Genomic DNA, 22672 nt, shown 5'->3' with positions numbered 1-22672 from the left:
GCGATGTCCTTCAGCTGCTGTCCCTCCTATTACCGCCGGTGGGAGGGGGGGAATGCTGCAGAAGGAGATGTGAGGAGAAGGAGCATTGGTGCCGGATGACGGACTACAGGACGTGCCTCTCGCTGGTGCCTCTCCTCCTCGGCGACACACCTGAAATCTGCCGGGGCACACAGTTTGCGATACACTGCCATAGTCTATGGATTACCCTGGCAGGATCTGGACAGTGCAGGGGCAATTAGTGCTGATATTCACCTCAGTTTCAAATCACTTTGAATATGACAATTAAGTGTAAGATAAGAAGAATATTATATCATATATCAATATTGTATAAAAAGACAATTTTTAAATCTTGTGTTACATATGTATGCACATCACAGTCACTCTCCTATGCCTTTAAATACCTTTAAAGCTATGATTCTAATCCATAATATCATGAACCAATTCTATATGGGAGCTGAATCTGGATTTAACAGAATCTCAATATAAAAACTACACCTCCAGTTCTGTAATAAACACTCCACCATGGAGTGGAGATCATGGACCATATATAGCTACACCAGAGCAAGAAGTATGACAATGTTAAATACTAACATACACACACACCCCTCTAGTGCAACTTGATAAAAGGGGCCCTAAATTATGAGCTTTTATGATCTACAGAACATCAATAAAAAGGCATCTTTGTCCAAAGCCCAAGAACCACATAATATTGTTGCTTTTTTTGTGGTTTTATTTGTTATCTATTTATTTTGCAGCAGGGGGAAGTCGACTGTTGGCCTTTGCCTTGCCCAGAGAATGACTGTGAATTCCGTGTGCACCCAGAGACCGAGTGCTGCCCACAATGTATCACTGATCCTTGCCAAGCAGACACCATACACAATGATATTACTAAGACTTGTCTAGATGAAATGAATGTGGTTCGCTTCACAGGTTCTTCTTGGATAAAGCATGGAACTGAGTGCACTCTGTGTCAGTGCAAGGTAAAGAGCAATGACTGAGTGAAATATGCTAAATTTATCAGTGTGAAAGGAAGACCTAAATCAGTATCATTTTAAGGATCTGAACTGAAGTTTTGGCTCATACCTTTTACTGCTTACCCCACAAAAAGTAGCAACTGGGCCCAATTCTAGTTTGCAGTTTGATTAAGTCATAGTGGGGGAAATTCTATAAATGGCACCTACATTAGGGACTGCTAGATACCCTAATTGCAGATGCCTAGCCACACCTAACTAAAATTCACATGCAGCTTGTTTTTAATGGGTTAAATGGCAAGGAAACTGACCATGTCATTAAACACCCATTAAAAAGCAATTTTCTAAATTGATTTAGGTTGCACGAGGATATCCGTGCAGCACCTAGCAACATCTAAGTCGAGGTACCCTCCGATGCCTACTGAAAAGTAGGCATGGTTAGGGGTGGAGAATAGACGTGGTAGATTTAGGCATCGCTAGGTGTCTGAGTAGGAGCCAGTAAATTAGGCCAGGTTTTGGCCTAATATACCGGCACCTGCCTCTAGAATGCCTAGCAATGCCTAAATCTGTTTAGGTGCCTAAAGGTGCGATTCTATAAACAGAGGCGTGAGATTGATTGACACCATCCATCACCTAGAAGTTAGGCGTGGTTAGGCTCTGTTTATAGAATCAGGCCCAGTGTGAAAATGATTGAATCTTTGTTATAGTAACCTTAACTTCTGTAATACTATATCAAGATATTGATTGTTAGAATGAACTAGAATAAAAAGAAGTTATATTAATGTGGGGTTGATATTCAGCATTTTGGTGTTATTCCTGGGTACTAAGTGCTAGGCCCTGTCTGGGCTTTGGCATTGAATATCCAGTTTTGTGAACCTGGCTAGTGCTTAGCTGGTTAAGTTCAATATTCAGCACTAATTCGGCTATGGGTTACTGCATAAAGATAGGACAGACTTTTATGGGGTCTCATTTGCATGGTTAACCTGAATATCAGCACTTAACTGGTCAAGTGCCAACTCCACCCCCAGAATGCCTACAAAAAAGCCAGTTTGCAGTTCAGTGTTAACTGGATATTTTCAGCAGCACTAACTGGTTAAGACCCAGATTCTCTAATCAGCATCATTGTCAGTGGCTGCCTTAAAAGCGGTGCTGGTTAGTGAATCACGCCTCCAACAAAGGTAGGTGCCGGAAATGTGGGCCAGGCCTAAATTTCCGGCATTTACCTTTGATATGAATCTGGTCTAGTCTAGGATTTGTGAATCATGCCTCTGTAAGGACTTTACGGTGCCTAATAAAACTGCCGCGCTAGCCATGCCTACAGTAGTGCTAGGCACTGTAAAGCGCCTACAGAGGCGCAATTTTAATGCTGATTTTTTAAGCACCAATAGGCGCCAGTGTTGGCATTTAAGGGCTCCTTTTACTAAGGTGCGCTAGCGTTTTTAGTGCATGCTGCGGATTAGCGCGCGCTGCCCCCTGTGCTGCATGCCAAGAACTAACGCCAGCTCAATGGTGGCGTTAGCGTCTAGTGTGCGCGGCAATGCGGTGCGTGCTAAAACCTCTAGCACAGCTTAGTATAAGGAGCCCTAAATGTTATTTTTCAATGAGCGTGGGTACCTACCAGTGTCATTTAGAGTATTCAGGCCTACGTGCCACTGAAAATTAGCAGTTAGCCTCAAACAAGTGCTTTAACCAACTACGAGCCATTTTTGGCCAATTAAATCGCTTTGAATATTGATCTGATTATATTTAATGTACAATAGTGCAGTAATCCAAACTGTATCTCATTTTGGAAAATTTGCAATACCCTTTACAAAGGAGTGGAACACTTTTTAAGCTACTTAAAAATTAGTCATGGGCAGACAAAAATTTTTGTTTTGTTTTATTTCATGTGTCGTTAATCTTCATTTTTGTTTCAGAGGCAATTTAATTTATGTACTGTATATTATATTAGTTTATATTCCACAAAATCACATATCAAAATAGAAATATAGAAACATAGAAGATGACGGCAGAAAAGGGCTACAGCCCATCAAGTCTGCCCACTCTGCTTACCCACCCCCTGTCTATGCCCTAATGACCCAATTTCCATATCTTGACCCTCATAGGGATCCCACATGGGTATCCCATTTATTCTTAAAGTTTGGCACGCTGTCTGCCTCGATCACCTGCACTGGAAGCTTGTTCCAATGATCAACTACTCTCTCTGTGAAGAAATACTTTCTGGTGTCACCATGAAATTTTCCGCCCCTGAGTTTGAGCGGGTGCCCTCTTGTGACCAAGGGTCCCTTGAGAAAGAAAATATCATCTTCCACTTCGACACGTCCCGTGAGGTACTTAAATGTTTCGATCATGTCTCCCCTCTCCCTACGTTCCTCGAGAGTGTAGAGCTGCAATTTGTTCAGTCTCTCTTCGTACGAGAGACCTTTGAGCCTCGAGATCATCCTGGTGGCCGTCCGCTGAACCGATTCAATTCTGCGCACGTCTTTACTGTAATGTGGCCTCCAGAATTGCACACAGTGCTCCAGATGAGGTCTCACCATGGCCCTGTACAACGGCATTATGAGGCTTTCGGCTGATGAAACTTCTATTGATACAACCCAATATCTGCCTTGCCTTAGATGAAGCCTTCCCTACTTGATTGGCAATTTTCATGTCTGCACTGATGATTACTCCTAAATCTCGTTCTGCTGATGTCCTAGTTAAAGTTTCTCCGTTCAAAAAGTATGTCCTGCATGGATTTCCGCTTCCGAGGTGCATGACCTTACATTTCTTAGCATTGAAGCCTAGCTGCCAGGTTGAGGACCAACTTTCCAATGTAAGCAGGTCCTGCGTCATATAATTCTGTAAACTGCATTCACTTACTATATTACATAGTTTGGCGTCATCGGCGAATAGTGTTATTTTACCTTGAAGCCCTTGAGTCAGATCCCCTATGAATATGTTGAAAAGGAGTGGACCCAGGACCAAGCCCTGCGGCACTCCACTGGTCACCTCCGATGTTTTAGAGAGGGTACCATTAACCACCACCCTCTGAAGTCTGCCACTCAGCCAATCATTGACCCATGCAGTTAGTGTCTCTCCTAACCCCATCGATTCCATCTTGCTTAGCAGCCTGCGGTGTGGGACACTGTCAAAAGCTTTACTGAAGTCCAGGTACACGACGTCCAAAAATAAATAAAGCGGCGTGCTGGAAGATCTCACATCACTGTGTCTACACTGTACTTCAAACTAGAGAATGACACGGGGACATATTTTTCCCTGTCCCCACAGGAACTCATTTCCCCGTGAGTTCTTTTCCTGTCCCTGCCCCTGTAAGCTCTGTCCTCAACTGCACAAGCCTCAAACACTTTAAAATCATAAGTGTTCAAGCCTTGTGCGGTTAAGGCAGAGCTTACAGGAATGGGACAGGGACAGCGACAGCAACAAAACTCATGGGGACAGGGAAATTGAGTTCCTGCGGAGACAGGGACAAATTTGTCCCCGTGTCATTTTCTATTTCAAACCATAGGGTATGTCAAAGATTAAAAAAAAAAAAAAAAAACCAGATGAATCTTCAAAAGTTCCTCAAATCATACTAAATTCCTATATAAATGTAAATATCCAGGCAAGTGATACTACAGGAGCAGTCCTGCAATAGAAAAAACAGCTGCCCTTAAGTTAGCGTTGCATATCTTTCCCAGATACATGACCTCCAAATATTCATGTTCACAGATCACAGTGTAAGTGCTGGTTGGTAACTTTCCAAATCTGCAGAAAGAATCGAGGTGCTATCCCATAAATTGCCTGATTAATAAGGGCCACTACTTTTTAAATTGGATCCTGCTAGACACCGGTAACCAATGCATTTGCTTTAACATAGGTATCACATGCATATACTTGTAAGCCCAATTAATCAATTGCACAACATCATTCTATATACCATATATACTCAAATATAAACCTATTCGAATATAAACAGAAATAATATTTTTCCCAAAATAAGGGGGGAAAATTGAATTTGAATATAAACCGATGGTTTATATTCAAGTACTGGTATCGGGGCAGAAGCGACCCATCCTTCCTTCCCCTGTGTCTTGTCTGTTGGCTCTGCAGCCAGGCAGATAGTCCGTCCCCCTTCCTGGATCTACCCCCATCACAGACCCACCAAGGGCCTCCAGTACTGCCCTGGTGGTCCAGTGATGTAGGGATCCAGAGTTACCAATCCATCCCTCCCTCCCTCCCTCATGGTGACTTTGCATCTGCAACTAACTAGCCAGCCTGCCCCCCCCCCCCCGCCCCGTCCCCTGTTTTAATAACACATGCTTCAGATGTTAAGGGCAGTCCTAGTTGAGCAGCAGTCCTAGTAGAGCAGCAGGTTTCTGGAATAGCCTGGCAGGCGGTGTACTCCGTCAAACAAAAGGCAATGGAGGCATCTTTTCCATCCAATGATCAAGTCTTTATTTAAACTAGTGGTCCCAACAAGGATCCCTGTTTCGTAAATAGGAAACGTCTTCCTCAGGGGAAACTATTAAAAATATGAATACATAAAGAAACATTTAGAATCATATGAGAAAATCGAAATGTATATGCATAAAACATATAGAAAAGCATTTAAAATCATATGAAAAAATCAAACCACATATGCATAAAACACATAAACAGTATCCAAGACATAAAACAAATGGATAAAGCATAATAATTAAACAAAATAAAAAACTAACTAAACTAAACTAAACCTTAAGTTTATATACTGAATTATCTCCACAATTGTAGAGCTCGGCACGGTTTACAGGAGCTTAGTAAGAAGAAGGCACTCCATAGGACTGCGAAGAATTACAAAGGGACCTGAACAAGCTAGGGGAGTGGGCGAAGAGATGGCAGATGAAGTTCAATGTAGAGAAATGTAAAGTATTGCATGTAGGAAGCAAAAACCTGAGGTACAGCTATACGATGGGAGGAATGTTATTGAGTGAGAGTACCCAAGAAAGGGACTTGGGGTAATAGTGGATAAGACAATGAAGCCGCTAAGAGAGCGCATAGAATGCTAGGTATAATCAAGAAGGGTATTACAACCAGAACGAAAGAAGTTATCCTGCCATTGTATCGGGCAATGGTGCGTCCGCATCTGCAGTACATTGTCCAATATTGGTCGCCGTACCTTAAGAAGAATATGGCGATACTCATGAGGGTTCAGAGGAGAGCGACACATTTGATAAAAGGTATGGAAAACCTTTCATACACTGAGAGACTGGAGAAACTGGGGCTCTTTTCCCTAAAGAAGAGGAGAATTAGAGGGGATATGATAGAGACTTACAAGATCATGAAGGGCATGGAGAAAGTGGAGAGGAAAGAAGTCAAAAGATCAAAGAGGTCAAACTTTCAAAAACTACAAGAATGAGAGGGCATTCGGAAAAGTTGAAAGGGGACAGATTCAAAACCAATGCTAGGAACGGGTGGTGGACACCTGGAATGCGCTTCCAGAGGGTGTGATAGGACAGAGTACGGTATTAGGGTTTAAGAAGGGATTGGACAATTTTCTGAAGGAAAAGGGGATAGAGGGGTACAGATAGAGGACTACTACACAGGTCCTGGACCTGTTGGGCCGCCGCACGAGCGGACTGCTGGGCATGATGGACCTCTGGGTCTGACCCAGCAAAGGCACTTCTTATGTTCATAGTACGGGTTACAGGAGCTTAGTATAAAGAAGGTTTAAATGAACTTAGTATAAAGAGGGAACACCGTAGTAAGGGTTGGAGGAGGAATATAAAGGGAAGAGAGTATTACATTTTTGAGAATAGCCAAGTTTTCAGATGTTTTCGGAATAGTTGGAAGGAGCCCAGGTTCCGAAGTGGGGTAGTAAGGTTATTCCAAAGCCCTGTAATTCTTAAGGGGAGAGAAGCCCCTAATTTTCCTGCATAGATGATGCCTTTTAACAAGGGGAAGGATAGTTTAAATTTTGGGGTGGATCTGGTGGTATCAGGGCTTGAGGAGTTCCAAGATAGTGGAATAAGGGGAGGAAGGATGCCATGTAGGATCTTAAAAGTTAGACAGGTGCATTTAAAGTGATCCCTGGAAATTACTGGAAGCCAGTGAAGTTTGGACAGAAGCGGGGAGACATAGTCAAATTTACTTTTTGCGAAGATTAGCTTAGCTTAGTGTTCTGAATCCGCTGAAGTCTTTAAGGACTTTTCTTGGTTAGACTTAAATAGATGGAGTTACAATAGTCCAGTCTGGAAAGGATTAGAGATTGTACAAGGACAGCGAAATGTTGTTAGTGGAAGAAGGATCTCACTTTCCTCAGCATGTGAAGGCTAAAAAAAGCATTTTTTTTTACCAAGGAGTTAAGGTGGTCATTAAAGGAGAGAGTAGAGTCAATGATGATGCTCAAAATTTTGTTTGAGAACTCAAGCTGCAGTGAGGCGCCAGAAGGCAGTGAAATGAGGGTGGATAGCTGCTCTAATTTTGGGCCGAGCCAAAGTAGTTTTGTTTTGGACTCGTTCAGTTTCATTTGTACAGTGAGAGCACAGGCTTGGCGATTCATTATATATGCTGTTATGTTCTCTGAGAGATTAGTAAGGTTCGAGTCGGTCTCAAGAAGGACAAGGATGCCATCAGCATATGTGTAAAGTATACTTGTATACTGTCACATCCGCGCTCCTGAGCTGCGCTGCGAGCCCCGGGATCATGACAAAGTTCTCTGGCCCGGCATGTCCCTTACCACCAAGGGACCCTTCAGGACTTTGTCTGACTTCTTATCAGCCTAATAAGGGCATGCAAGGGAAGAGTCCAAGTCAGAATGCCTTAAATCAAAGTTTTATTATGGTCACTGGTTTCATCAAGCAAAAAGAACATGCTTCAGCTCAGCAGTTTCAAAACAAATAATCATTCACCTTTGGCAAACACAAGCTGCTCAATCAGAGGCAAAACCCTCTAATCCAGTGTCCAGGTTTTGGTAAGTACAGCCTTAACATTCAGTCCCCTGCCTCTGGACTTTCTCAGTATTCTGCTACAAAGTCCTCTTCACCAGGGCAGGTAGTGTAAGCACATTATTTAAGGAACATTTACCAAGCAGCTTATGCTTCAGCAGCTGTGCCAGTTCATGGGCATGTAAAGCCCATGAAAAGAAAAACAAACTCCAAACAAAACTGAGCAACAACAAAAAAACAGGCAAGCATGTCACCTGGTTTATCTCCAGCTCAATGTTTCCCCAAACACACTATTGTTTTGTAAAGAGGCATAACCCTCACATGCACAGATTTTAAAAGGCACCCTTAGCACTACCAAATCGGTAGAGAAGTTATCTTTTGGATAGCCTTGGCTCTGGGAACGTGCAAGGTTCTCAGCACATCTCCCTGCTGAGATGTTACTATGATTAATTATGCACAGCTGTGGGGGAGGAATGTACCTGGCTCAGCCTAGCAGCTAACAGGAAAATACTTCCAAACATTTGTTAGCCTCAAAATAAAGCTCTCAGGCTCAAACTTAAAGTTCACTATAAACAGAGAGACATACAAATTCCCTTCAAACAAAACTTTGTCTTCTCTGGAGGCTCAGAGATTGTGGGCAAAGGCACTGCACATATCTCTCATTGCATTTCAATGTCCATGGGAAAAACCTCCGGTCCTACCAGACTCTCTTGTGTATCCATGGCTTCCCCTGGGGTTCCTTCCCAACCATCAGAGGCAGAAGCAAGCTCCTCTGCATCCACCATCTGCCAGTCTGTACCTCCAGCCTCCACCGGGAGAAGAGAGATTGGCTGGCTCCCTCCAGGTTTACTCTCTCCCGTTTGCCTCCACTCTGCTTGCCCCCTAGTGTTCTGCACTGCCTCATTTTAAGCTGTGGAGAGACACTCCCCTCAGACTAGGTGGGGGAAGGGCCTCACACACACAGGCTTGTTCCATCTGGCTAAGTGCAGGTTCCTTTCCAGCCTTGACTTTTGTATGGATAGGCTGCTGGAAAGGTAGTAATCTCCTAGCAGGCTTAGGGACCGGTTTAGCCTGTGCACAGATTTCCTGCTTCAACTTTTCCTGCCCTGCCTCTTCTGACTCCCCTTCAATGACCGAGCAATAGTCATCTAACTCTGTAGTGTGTGATTCTACTTGGTCAGCTCTCTTGCATAGGGGTATAGTGTATTTCCTCCTTATCCCTGTGGCATAACCCGGACCGGACTTGGGTTTGTCATAGACAAAACCCGAAACGGACTTGGGTTTGTCACAATACATATACAGAATATACTTAAAACTAATATTATCAAATATACTTGGACTGATATCATCAGAAAATATACAGTATATCAATTGAATTAAACATAATGAGACATATCACTTATGCATGCAAACAAAAGTACTTAAGCTGATGGCATCAAAAGAGAAAACTAATAAGCAAAATATGAGTGAAAAGACACAATAAACCAATGGTAATGCGGCAATATGTGGATAGGGAGATGAATGGTGAGCTATACAGGAAACTGGATAAGAGTGAACATAAAGAAATGTGCAATTGAGCACTGATTAGTGTACTTGAATTGAAAAGAGGGGGAATCTACTGTATGTTAAAAATTGAGTACCCTTTGCCCTTACCACATGCATAAGGTCATAAAAACAGTGCATAGAACCAGCCATATAAATGGTCTAAAGCAGTGGTTCCCAACCCTGTCCTGGAGGACCACCAGGCCAATCGGGTTTTCAGGCTAGCCCTAATGAATATGCATGAGAGAGATTTGCATATAATGAAAGTGGCAGGCATGCAAATCTGCTCCATGCATATTCATTGGGGAAATCCTGAAAACCTGACTGAAGTCCAGCCCTCGAGGACCGGAGTTGCCCACCCCTGGGCTAGACTCAAATAGGGCACTGGTCTTTGACTTAAGGGCTGCCGCGTGAGCGGACTGCTGGGCAAAATGGACCACTGTTCTTATGTGCCTCCGGGAAAGATAGGCACTGGAAATGTAGGCCAGGGTTCTCAAAGCCTACATTTCCAGCACCTATCTTTGTCGTGAATCACACCTACATAGGCTCTTTACAGCATCTAATGCCACTTCTGGCATTAGCCACACCTATAATGGCATAGGCACCAGTAGGCACCTCTGGACAATTCTGGTGTTTATTTTATTTAGGCGCTGGTAGGCACTTTAAATTTAACACTGCTTGCCATTTCAGTTGACGTTTCTCAATAACCTAGGCCCATTTATAGAATTTCCCTCACAAAGTGAAAAAAGTATTACACTACACAACCAGAATGAATCTGGATAAAGTAAAACCTTTGCATTAGGGCTGTCTTCATAAAATACTCTGGCCAAAATTCAAAGATGTTTCAACTACTGAAAGAAACATGTCTACAGTTGTATAATGAAGTTATCAACGAATAGTATAGTCTCTGTGTTTTAAATGCTTCTGCGGTATATCATGTATTCATTTTTCACTTGACCAGTCTCATTATCGATATTAGAAACTATTAATTTATTCATTCTGGTTGTTTTTTGTTGTTCTTTTTTTTTTTTTAGAATGGTCATGTCTGTTGCTCAGTGGACCCACAGTGTCTCCAGGAACTGTGAAGCTGACAATAATGGTGCAGATTGGTGAAGGTCCCTTCAGACCAAAACCCAAATCTTAACTGAAATTAGATTTTTTTTATGAGTCCAACTGAAACGAAGAAAAGTTGTCACCTGCATAAACTTTTGATTAACTGTATTTGAGAGGATTTAAGAGAAAGCACCAATATGTACAATTTAAATCTTTGGTTTAATTGAGGATACATTTTGCCTAATTTCTATTCAACATCATTCAACAGAATATGAGGTATATTGCAGCTAGTAAAGACTGATACATGGGCAAGACTCTGAAGGTATTATGTTTGACTGCATTGTTCAAATCAAGAGCTGAAAGAGGTCATTTTCTTACAATAACCTTCTAACATGCATACTTTTTTCAACTGTTCCTGCGGATCTGCTTTTGGATCTCATTTAATATAATGAAGATATTGTAGGCCAAGAAGAATGTTGCAATTTTGATGTGTTGCACACATATTCTGAAGAAAAAATACCAATTATTGTAAACAAAACAAACAAAAAAAGTTATGTACAGGCATGAAAATTAATGTTATCTGGTAGGTGACATTATCCATATTTCTTTGCATTTATTAGTTCTTAGTTAAATTTGTTCAGTATGTAAGCTTGTTATTGTGCAGAGTTTAAATAAATGTTTCTCTTCCCTAATTGTGTACTGTATTAGAGTTTTGAGTATTTGATCTTTGAGAGAACTTGTCCTGTTGAAATACTATTGTGTGGCATTAAAATTAGGTTTGACAGAGTGTGGAAATAAGCACAGTCGCCCAAATTCTATAAAGTACACCTAAAGCTGGTACCTACGTTGGCAGACTTAGCCAATATAGGCACTTAATTGAGTAATAGGCTACATCAGCACTCAACACTTCTTAATTAACACTAAATGGCATTTGAAAATTAGGCGTCTTACTTGATAGGCATAATTCTATGAAGAACACCTAGTACAAAGTGCATAGTTAAAAGCGGGCATGGTTAACGGTGAATTTTGGGTGTGTTTTTAAGTTGTGTCATTGGGCACTTAACTCAGATGCAGGCATTTAGGCCAACAAAACCTTGGCATAAATAGGGTATGCCTACATTTTAGAATGCTTAGCGCCACCTTAGGTGGAGCTAAATATGATTCTATAATGGGCACCTAACTTTTATAGATTCACGCTTAGTGCCACACAAGTCAGTGCCAGCTTTTTAGGCAACATATAGAGAATCGGGCCCAGAGTGCTTATTGCCGATGGCATTATTCTCAGATAATCACCAGCTAGGTGCCGCTGAATATTAGTGACAAGCCTCAACCAATTGATTTAACCGGTCCGTGGCTGGCTAAATTGTTTTGAATCTCAGGCCCTAAATTCCTTGGTTCATGGCACTTGAAGAAATGTAATATAATATACTCTCATGTTGGGTAATGACTTTCTACTGATAAGCCAGTGCTCAAACTACAAGTGTTCATATATTACAATATGTGGTGAAAAGATACTGATATATTAATAACACAAATCTATGTAAACATAATGAACTAGATTCAATAAATGGTGCCTAAAGATGATCTATGTTAAGTTAATAGTATGTAAAGGGCATCTAACTTATATAGAAACATAGAAACATAGAAAGATGACGGCAGAAAAGGGCTACAGCCCATCAAGTCTGCCCACTCTACTGACCCACCCCATTAAGTCTGAGTGCTGATGACTTAGTTCCTAAGCTCGACCCTCGTAGGGAACCCACGTGGATGTCCCATCTATTCTTAAAGTCGAGCACGCTGGTGGCCTTGATCACCTGCACCGGAAGTTTGTTCCAATGATCCACCACCCTTTCTGTGAAGAAGTATTTCCTGGTGTCACCACTAAATTTCCCTCCTCTGAGTTTAAGCGGGTGCCCCCTTGTGACCGAGGATCCCTTGGGAACGAATATGTCGTTTTCCACCTCGACTCGACCTGTGACGTATTTAAATGTCTCAATCATGTCACCCCTTTCCCTGCGCTCCTCTAGAGTATAGAGCTGCAATTTGCCCAGTCTTTCTTCGTATGAGAGACCCTTGAGTCTGGAGACCATTCTAGTGGCCATCCGCTGGACCGACTCGGCTCGAAGCACATCTTTACGGTAATGTGGCCTCCAGAATTGCACACAGTATTCCAGATGAGGTCTCACCATGGATCTGTAAAGTGGCATTATGACTTCAGGTTTGCGGCTGACGAAGCTTCTCTTGATACATCCCATCATTTGCCTTGCCTTGGATGAGGCTTTCTCTACTTGTTTGGCAGCCTTCATGTCTGCACTGATGATTACTCCCAAGTCCCGTTCTTCTGAAGTCTTAGTTAGTGCTTCTCCATTCAAGGTGTATGTTCTGCATGGATTTCTGCTGCCGAGATGCATGACCTTACACTTCTTAGCGTTGAAGCCCAGCTGCCATGTCGAGGACCAGTTTTCCAATGTGATCAGATCCTGCGTCATACTATCCTTGAGATTGCTTTCACTTACTATATTACACAGTTTGGCGTTGTCGGCGAACAGCGCTACTTTACCCTGAAGCCCCCGGGTCAAGTCCCCTATGAATATGTTGAAAAGGGATGGTCCCAGGACTGATCCCTGCGGCACTCCGCTAGTCACCTCCGATGTCTCAGAGAGGGTGCCGTTGACCACCACCCTCTGAAGTCTTCCACTCAGCCAATCATTGACCCATGCAGTTAGTTTCTCACCCAACCCCATCGATTTCATCTTGTTTAATAGTCTACGGTGTGGAACACTGTCAAAAGCCTTACTGAAATCCAAGTACACTATGTCTAGAGACTCTCCCGAGTCTAGCTTTCCTGTCACCCAGTCAAAGAAGCTGATAAGATTGGATTGGCATGACCTTCCCCTAGTGAATCCATGTTGACAGGGATCCCTCAGATTTCCCTCATCCAATATCGTGTCTAATTTACCTTTAAGTAGAGTTTCCATGAGTTTACACACTATTGATGTGAGACTCACTGGCCTGTAATTCGCAGCCTCTGCTCTGCAACCCTTTTTGTGCAGAGGAACAACGTTGGCTGTTTTCCAGTCTAGGGGGACTCTCCCCGTACCTAGGGAGAGATTGAAGAGCATGACTAACGGTTTCGCCAGAACATCGCATAGCTCTCTGAGCACTCTTGAGTGCAAATTATCCGGTCCCATGGCTTTGTTCACCTTGAGTCTTGACAGTTCTCTGTAAACATCAGTTGGTGTGAACTCAAAATTCTGAAATGGGTCTTCCATGCTTTGCTTTGCTTCCAGCCGTGGCCCGTGCCCTGATGCCTCGCAGGTGAAGACTGAACAGAAGTAATCATTCAGTAGTTTGGCCTTATCGGAATCTGTTTCCACATAGTTCCCTTCTGGCTTTCTAAGGCGTACTATCCCGTTTGTGTTCTTTTTCCTATCGCTAATGTACCTGAAGAAGGATTTGTCCCCTTTCTTAATGTTCTTCGCTAGAGTTTCTTCCATTCGAAGTTTGGCCTCCCTGACTGCTGTTTTGACCGCTGCAGACTTTGTCCTGTATTCAATGTTTGCTTCTTTTTTCCCCGTGCGTTTGTATGAGAGAAATGCTTTTTTCTTCTCTTTGACGAGGTAAGAGACCTCATCAGTGAACCATTGGGGTTTCTTTTTTCTTTGCTGTTTGGTTACCGATTTTATGTAGCGTTTAGTTGCCTCATGAAGGGTCGATTTCAAGGTTGACCACATAGCTTCCACATTATCAGTTACTTCTTGAACCTGCAGCGTCTGATGGACGAAATCTCCCATGCGTGCGAAGTCAGTGCCTCGGAAATTGAGTACCCTTGTTTTTGTTTGTGACCTAGGGAAGCCTTTCTTAAGGTTGAACCATACCATGTTATGGTCACTGGTGGCTAGCGTTTCTCCCACCGAGACCTCCGAGACGCTTTCCCCGTTCGTAAGTACCAGGTCCAGGATGGCCTGGGCCCTAGTGGGCTCTAGTACCATTTGTTTGAGCCGTACTCCCTTCATGGATGTTAATATACTCCTGCTATCACAAGTTGTCGCTGAGAGTATGTTCCAGTCTACATCAGGCATGTTGAAGTCTCCTATCAGAATGACGTCCCCCCGTAAAGTGATATTCTCAATGTCTTCAATTAATTCTGCGTCCTTGTCCTCCGATTGTCTTGGAGGTCTGTATACCACACCAAGGTACAGGCATTTTTCTCTGCCTCTGGCCAGGTTCACCCAGATGGATTCCCCAGTAAACTTGACATCCGTGATCCTGGTTGTCTTAATGTTCTCTTTGATGTAAAGTGCCACCCCTCCTCCTAACTTACCCTCTCTGTCTTGTCGAAGCAGGTTGTATCCTGGTATAGTTATATTCCACCCATGAGAGTCTGTGAACCATGTTTCGGATATTGCTACTATGTCTAGGTCTGCATTAACTATTTCTGTTTCTAGTTCTAGAAATTTATTCCCTAGGCTGTGTGCGTTAACATACATAGCTCTCCACTCTTTCTGTTTGCTAAGCTCCTGTAGTGAGCCATCCATTTGAATTAAAGTGTCACCTAGTGATTCTTTTGCAATAAGGGTACTTACCTCAGACTTAGAAGCGGAGATTTGGTTCGCCCCATCAGGATTGTTACTTACTGCTCCGGTGTAAAAGTGGGTACCCACCCCCGACTATAGGGCGAAGATTTGGTAACTAATTACTATAAAAGACTTAGGGACTCTTCTATTAAACTGTGCTAGTAGTTTTTAGCACGGTGAGCCGTGCTGAATGACCCGTGCTGCTTCCAACGCTCATAGAGTTCCTATGGGCGTTGGAACAGCACAGGCCATTCAGAGCGGCCCTCTGCGCTACAAACTGCTAGCGCAGTTTAATAGACGAGGGGGTAAATGTAAAAGATATGTAAATGTATTATAACATTACTATAGAAGCTCTGTTTTGTAACACCATACGGAAGTTCATGTAAACCGCTCTGAATTGACTCCCTAGTCATTAGAAGCGGTATATCAACTGTCAATAAACAATAAACTTTTGGCATGAGGATTTATGCCTGTCAAAAGCTCGTGTAAATGCTGCTGCCTAACCAATGGCAGTTATGCATGGAAATGCAGGTATTCTATAACATGGCCCCTCCCATGCATCTCCCATGGCCACACCCCTTTGTAGTTGCATGCTATAAAACTAAGCATGCATGTTATTGAATAGGGCATTAGGCAGATCTGTATGTAACACCTAATTACTGCAAATTAAGTGCTTGCTAACTCCAATTAAGTGCTAATCCCATCATTGATTAATTAGTTTATATGTGAATCTGGGATCTACACTCAGATTTGGGCACCCAAATTTGAGTGATCTATACAGAATCCAGGAAAATACAACAAATAATAAGTGCATCATAATGAAATATCTCAAATGAATGGGATATTTATTAAGGTACACTAAGGGCTCCTTTTATCAAGCTAGCGCGCTAGCGGGGTTAACACGTGCGACTCCATCATGCGCTGGCCAAAAACTATCGCCTGCTCAAGAGGAGGCGGTAGCGGATAGCGCAGCTGGCGGTTTAACGCACGCTATTACGTGCGTTAAAACGCTAGCCTGCCTTGATAAAAGGAGCCCTAAGAGTCAGGCTTTACTGCACATTAATTTTCCTTGGGAGTGGCTCAGTAATGCAGATTAATCATTCATGCAGATTATGAATAATGCAGCTTACAATCAACCTTACAAGCTGCACTATGAATTTATTAATTTATTGGTGAAATTTGGCATCCACCTCATTCAATTAGCCATCATGGTGGCATAACATAATAAGATGAAACTGCATTCCATATAACACACAAAAGAGACACTATAACAACAGGATACAGTCCAGCAGCAGAGCAGAGGGAAAGGACAGAATAACACAACATCAATTTCCTAGTACAAAGCAACAAACTGAATACTGAAGGTAACAGTCTGAACCTAAAAAAGAAAAGAAAAGAGAGAGACAGAACATCAATCTGTTAGTCTCAGAAGGGGTATTCTTATCAATAGAAGTCATAGTTTGAGGGCAGATTGAAAGCTTTTATACCGCTACTAATGACTGGGTGAGTCAATTCAGAGTGGTTTACATGAGCTTCTGTAAGGTGTTATAATACTTGAACTTCTGCAAAGGTGTTGCAATACAGAGTCAAGAGCGTTTCTGGGATGGTTTTCAATACTGCACTCACTTTTGGTTTTGGTGTGGTGCATTTATAGAGGTTTCTGTACAAAGATTTATTGGAAGTTGATTCCAAAGAGCTGGGATCAGACCAGTGGTTTCCCTAGCATATGTGATACCCGGGGTCCATCATTTTTTGACACCCCCTCATCTATATGAAAAATATAATTTTTAGTAACAATCCACACATTGCACAACAAGAATGTACCTAGGAAACGGCAGCATCTTATATACTCAAGCCAGACTAGTATAGATTGATCCCGCACAGTCAATGCTAACAGAGAACCATGTCTTTCATATACACAGAAAACACCTTCATCCAGTATGGAATATGGAATCGCAAACTAACACCCCCACCATTTTTTTTTTTTTTACAAAACTATAGCGTGGTTTTAGCTCCGACACTCATACAATTCCTATGAGCATCGGAGCTGTTACCACCGCGACCAGCTCAAGGTCGCATCTTGTAAAAAGTCCAGACTAATTTTCATAACAGTAGGATAACCAATCATTTAAAATCTGAGACAGATGATATGAGATAAGCAGTGAAGATAAGTAGAGAGGCAATCTAGTGTAGTATACATTATGTGTGAGTAGTATAATTTAAATTAAATTCTGCACTAAATAGGCAGCTGGTGTTTGAACAAAAGAGGAGCGACATGATCTTATCTCTGTGCATTATAAATAAGTTCAACTGAAGTGTTCTGAATGAGTCGTACACTTTTATAGGAGTAGAGAGGAAGATCTATTAGCATGGCATTATTGTAATCAAGACAATTTAGTATAAGTGTGCATATTAAGGTCTTCAAGGCACAATTGTCTAAGAACGGCTTCAAGGATCTAATTTTCTGAAGAGCAAAAAATAATTTTGGAAGTAAAGAAGAAATATGGGGGCTGAAAGAAAGAGAGCTGCCAATTAAAACCCCAAGGGATAAGAGCTGGTCTCTAATGAGTATGAGAGTTTATGGTTTGCTGAAAAGGAATTGAGGAGAGCCAAAGTGCTTCACTTTCCTACAATGAAAATGAACTTGTGTTCTGATTACAAGTCAATTTTCGACAAGTTGCTTTTGAACTGTAGTTCACAACCACAGTTCAGGTATCATGGGCAGCTAAAAGATGAATAACATGAACAGAAATATAAATGTTAAGCCCTAAGGTTTGGGTAAAGGTGCCAAAGGGAAACGGGAAGGGATTTGATGTACCACCTTTCTGTGGTTACTATCAAAGTTGTTTATATAACATATACTGGCACTTATTCTGGGGCACGTGATTAAGGGTTAAGTGACTTGCCTAGAGTCATAAGGAGTTGCAGGGGGAAGGTTGTCAGGTCACTGCACCACACATTAGGTTATTCCTCCACTCAAAGATGCAATGCTAGATCCCTGAAGAACCCAAGAAAGCGTATAGGGAGTAGAGGTAGAGCCCTCAAGTGCCAGCTCTAATGTATGAAGAGAGAGAGACAGGAGTGGAACCAGCTGAGGGCTATGCTTCTTATTTTGTTCTCCCTCAAATGGGACAGCATAAGAATGTGGCACTTTTTTAAGGAACTAGCTTGAATTCAACAAGCACTCCCTGTTCCCCCCCTCCCGACCCCGCTCCTATTGTTCACCAATATATGCTCCTCTCCCAATGTTCCTTCAGCCACGTAGATTTCTTTAATTGCAAAACCTCCAGCCTCCTTGGCTCCCCCCCAATCTCCAAAAGATCCCCAATTCCCATAGGCCCCCAGGCTGACCTTCAGTTATCCCTGGGGACTAGAAGGGTCAGAACATCTCACTTCCTAGCCACTCCTGCCCCTTCCAAACTCTTGGTACAACTGCTAGGGGCCAAGCTACTGTTTTGTAACCAGCCCCAGTTTGGCTACAGAAGGGGCAGAAGCAATTGGGGATTACTGCAGCCTGACCCCACTAAACCCCAGAGCACTGTTCCCTGTAAGCTGAGTGTGAGTCCTCCAACGGCATTGCTGAGGGTGTTTTCAATCATTAGGGACAGGCAGGTTTCTTGGAGTCTTGCAGAGCTTGCCTACCCCTCACTATTAAAAATATGATAGTTGAATAGCACCCCCCACAGGCAAGACTGTAGGCAAAGAACTACTACACCCCTTAGAGGGAACGGTGCCCCAGAGATTACAAAACTAGGCCTGGGGTCCACAGGGGGTTAGGGAGAGCTTTTGAGGATTGGGGGGCTATCAAGGCTGTGGATATGTAACTGGGGATATTCAGGAAAGGGGAGGAAATGAGGATATACTCAGGGCATTGTGGGGCACGTATTGGGGACATCAGGAGGAGGGAATGTGCAAGGGGTGCCTTTGAGGGGGCATGTATTACAGAACAACAGGAGGGAGGATGTGCAAGAGGTACATTGGGGGATGAAGGAGTCAGGGAAGCTGCTGAATTTGAGCCAGTCCTTTAAGAAGCTCCCAAGAGTATCAGGCCATGGCTTATCTGCCCAATGTTCCCAGCCAGGAAAGGCAACAGCAGATTGTGTTCAGCACAAGCTGTGTTATTAAGTTTGCATAGTAATAAGGTGTTTTGTATGCATTTGCATATTTTACATCTCATTACTGTTTATTCTGAGATATCTTAAATTAACATTTATTTCAATTATTTTATGTTATTGCTATTTAACACATATTAAGGGGCAAATAGTTTGGGGCCTAATAACTACTCTCCATAATCAGCAAAATCCTAAATTTAAATTGTTAAATATATTGAGGTCAGTTTTCAGCAGAATAAATGGCAATTGCATAAGTGCTTTATGATAAAAATGCTAGCTTGGGAAATGTATAACTTTTGATTAATTGCAAGGTAATTTTATAACAGATTACCAATGTGAGACATCCCAAAAGATGCATATTTTTAAGCCTATGTTATAAGGAAACACAGGCACATAATTACCGGTATCTCTTCAGTACAACATATTTTGAAAGAAGTAACATGTCTAATATGCATCTTCTCCCAGTTAAATTTTAAAATGCAGTAAACACAAATATGCAAAGCCTTTAACATAGAGACATAGAAAAATGAAAGCAGATAAAGACCATATGGCCTATCTAGTCTGCCCAACCATACCACCCACTATCCTCTCCTCTCCCTTAGAGATCCAATGAACTTGTCCCAAGCTTTAAACAAGAGAAAAAGGACACAAGCGGTCTTAAGCCATTTAAACTAGCACGTGAACAGTGCTCATATAGAAGTTATATTTCTTCATTTTACTGGTGTTCAACTATCATACACTTCCTAAATTATTTTTGTTTAAATGGTAATACATCTGCAGAAATAGACCATATATATTATTTATTTCATAAAACAATTTGGATCTGTGATGGGTATCTTTGTACAGTATATACCAAGATGTGTGGAGATGACGGTAGACACTTTTGACAGACTAGGAAAGGATGCAAGATAATCCAACCGCCGCTATATTTATTTGGTTTTATATCCTGTCCGCCCGGGATAGCTCAGAATGGGATCCAAATTTACATACTTAACAAAGCCTGGTAAAATATAACATGAAAAACATGGCACGATGTGACACAGTATGACAAGTATTGCACGACAAACATAGGATGGCAGCTTAGCATGGCATACATTGTATTATAAATGGTGAACATAGACTCATATATATACATGGGTCCCCTTCGCTATAGTCCACTGAAGTTGTCACGGAGCCTGGTATGTATTGTCATTGTCATGCCTTAATCCCTCCAGTGGTCAGCTGGTCAGTTGGGGCACTTTTTATGTCTCAGTCTTGATCAAAATAGATCCAGAAAAAAAGTCCCAGTTTTTGCTCTAGATGTTTTTATTTTGTTCTATTATTTCAAGAAAATGTCCAAATTCTGGTTCCACCCAAATCCTGCCCCTTCTATCCACTGTTCACCCTCTCTCTCCCTTTCATATGACTTCTCTCTTTCTATGCCCCTTCCATATACTGCCTATCCTCTCCCCCTTCTATCCAGCCTGTGCCCCTTCTCTCCTTCATATACTTAACAAAGTAATTCATACTTAACAAATAATTTATTTCAGCTTCACCCTCTCACCATTTTTCTCTCTCCTCTCTCTGTCTCTACCCCACCCTCTCATGCTCTTGCATCTCTCTTCTTTTCTTTCTTTCCCTTCTTCCCCCACCATCTCTGTCTCCTTCCCTTTCCTTCCTCTGGCATCTTTGTATACATTACCTCCCCCCCTGGCATTTCTCTCCTTTCACCCTCCATGCTCTGGATGACTGGCTGTCATCCAACCCTCTCTCCCTGCTCTGGCCTCCCTCCCTTCCCTCCATCTTTGCTCTGGCATCTATCCATCTATCCCTTCCTCCCCCCTCCTCTGGCAACCATCCCCCCACTGTGCCCTACCTTAACATCCCTAGTGGTCTAGTGGCCTCTTCTGGAGCAGGAAAGAACCCAACTCTTTCCTGCCTCTGCCGCCGCTATAGCTACCACTGCTGCTCTGAAGATGTTCAATATGGCTGCCAAGACTTCATGCGACAGCCTCGTGAGACTTTGTGAAGTCACGCAAGGCTGCCACATGAAGTCATAGCAGCCATCTTGAACATCTTCAGAGTAGCTATAGTGGTGGCAGGGGAAGGAAAGAGGGGTTCTTTTCTACCCCCGAAGAGGCCACTAGATCACCAGGGATGTGTGAGAGAGTCAGGGATTCTCCCTCAATAATGTTGCTAATATATCACTGGACAGCAGAGGTCACTGGTTCATTGAGCTGGCAGTTAGGACAGAGGTGTCAAAGTTCCCCCTTGAGAGCCGCAATCCAGTCGGGTTTTCAGGATTTCCCCAATGAATATGAAAGAGATCTATTAGCAGTGTATGCAAATAGATCTCATGCATATTCATTGGGGAAATCCTGAAAACCCGACTGGATTGCAGCACTCGAGGAGGGACTTTGACACCCCTGCTCTAGGAGGTGGCACTAACTGGCCAGAACAGATCCTGCCTGACTCAGAAGGGACTCAGGCAGGGAGCAGTATATCTGTTCCAGAGTGGAATCAGTTCAGGGAGGTCTCTGGGATCGTGGCTTCCAAGAAAAAGACCTAGACCCAAGAGGCCTCTGGAGAGAGACGATTTCCCTAGTTACGAGCACAGGGGATTCCCTGGGAAGCAACACAGCCTCAAATAATTGAGAGAGACTTTCCAGGAGAAAAACTAAGCCAAGGAAGGAGTGGAGAGTAAGAGAGACGGTGAACATCAGTGTGATTAAGGTGAGCAAAATTGTATATACTGAATAGACTTTTGCAGTCAGGATTTAGAGCCTGGCACACATGGGCCAAAGGAGTGTTTGGTGTTCCTATGAACCTTATGAAATGTAAAGAATTATGTTATTGAACTAGACTGCTGAGTTAAACTGTGAGTAATTTTCCTCGCTGGGCTGTGAGGGAACAGACTCAGGGTCCTGTAAATAAATAAAGATTTCTTTGACAGTTTCAAAGTTTGTCCAGAGTTTGTGTGCACAAGCTTTACCTCCCAAACCCTGGGGGTGAAAGTCCAATCTCTCACAGGATGTTAAAAGATAAGTTTGAGGAGCTGCAAATCATTTGCATGCAAATCTGACAGATCAATCGCTTAGTGAGTGATTGACACATGCGCATTCCCTAGCAGCAGTGACAGGGAAAGTAGCCTCCTGTCACTGCTGTCAGAGTGTCTTTTTTTTTTTTAATGGCCCCACCCTGTGCATCAAATGGGATGCATAGGGAGGAGCTTAAGGCCCTGATTGGCATCTGAGCCAATCAAGGCCTTAGGCTCCTCCCCGTGTATCACATGGTGCACTGGAAATGGGAAGGCCTGCCATTTTCAACGAGCAGGAGCTGAAGGGACCATGCTTCCTTCCAGCTTCCAACGTTTAACAAAGGTATGGGAGGGGGTTTCAGGGGAGCATCCAGTAGCAGGAGGGAATGGACACCCGTCCTGCCTTTTTTCAGGAGAAAGGGGGAGGGGATAGTTTGGAGGGTCTCTGTTGGCAGGAGGGAGTGGGCATCCCTCCTGCTAATTTTCTCTCGAGGGG

General features: G+C 42.8%; 2 protein-coding genes across 3 annotated transcripts in view; one reads left to right on the top strand and one right to left on the bottom strand.

The window, feature by feature from the left end:
* The window catches only part of NELL2 (neural EGFL like 2), a 648388-nt gene extending 637357 nt beyond the window's left edge, over nucleotides 1-11031 (top strand). For both annotated transcript variants that reach the window (XM_033959423.1, XM_033959422.1), the window contains 2 exons: nucleotides 756-980; nucleotides 10453-11031. In XM_033959423.1, coding sequence (XP_033815314.1) covers nucleotides 756-980; nucleotides 10453-10503 — 276 coding nt within the window. In that variant the 3' untranslated portion in view covers nucleotides 10504-11031. The remainder of the gene's footprint in view (nucleotides 1-755; nucleotides 981-10452) is intronic.
* TMEM117 (transmembrane protein 117) overlaps nucleotides 1-22672 on the bottom strand; it is a 649075-nt gene that overhangs the window by 156542 nt on the left and 469861 nt on the right. The gene's annotated exons all lie outside the window — the stretch shown is intronic.

Source organism: Geotrypetes seraphini, chromosome 9 (genome assembly GCF_902459505.1).
Source record: "Geotrypetes seraphini chromosome 9, aGeoSer1.1, whole genome shotgun sequence".
In the NCBI taxonomy this organism is placed as follows: Eukaryota; Metazoa; Chordata; class Amphibia; order Gymnophiona; family Dermophiidae; genus Geotrypetes; species Geotrypetes seraphini.
This window is presented reverse-complemented; position numbering and strand designations above follow the sequence as displayed.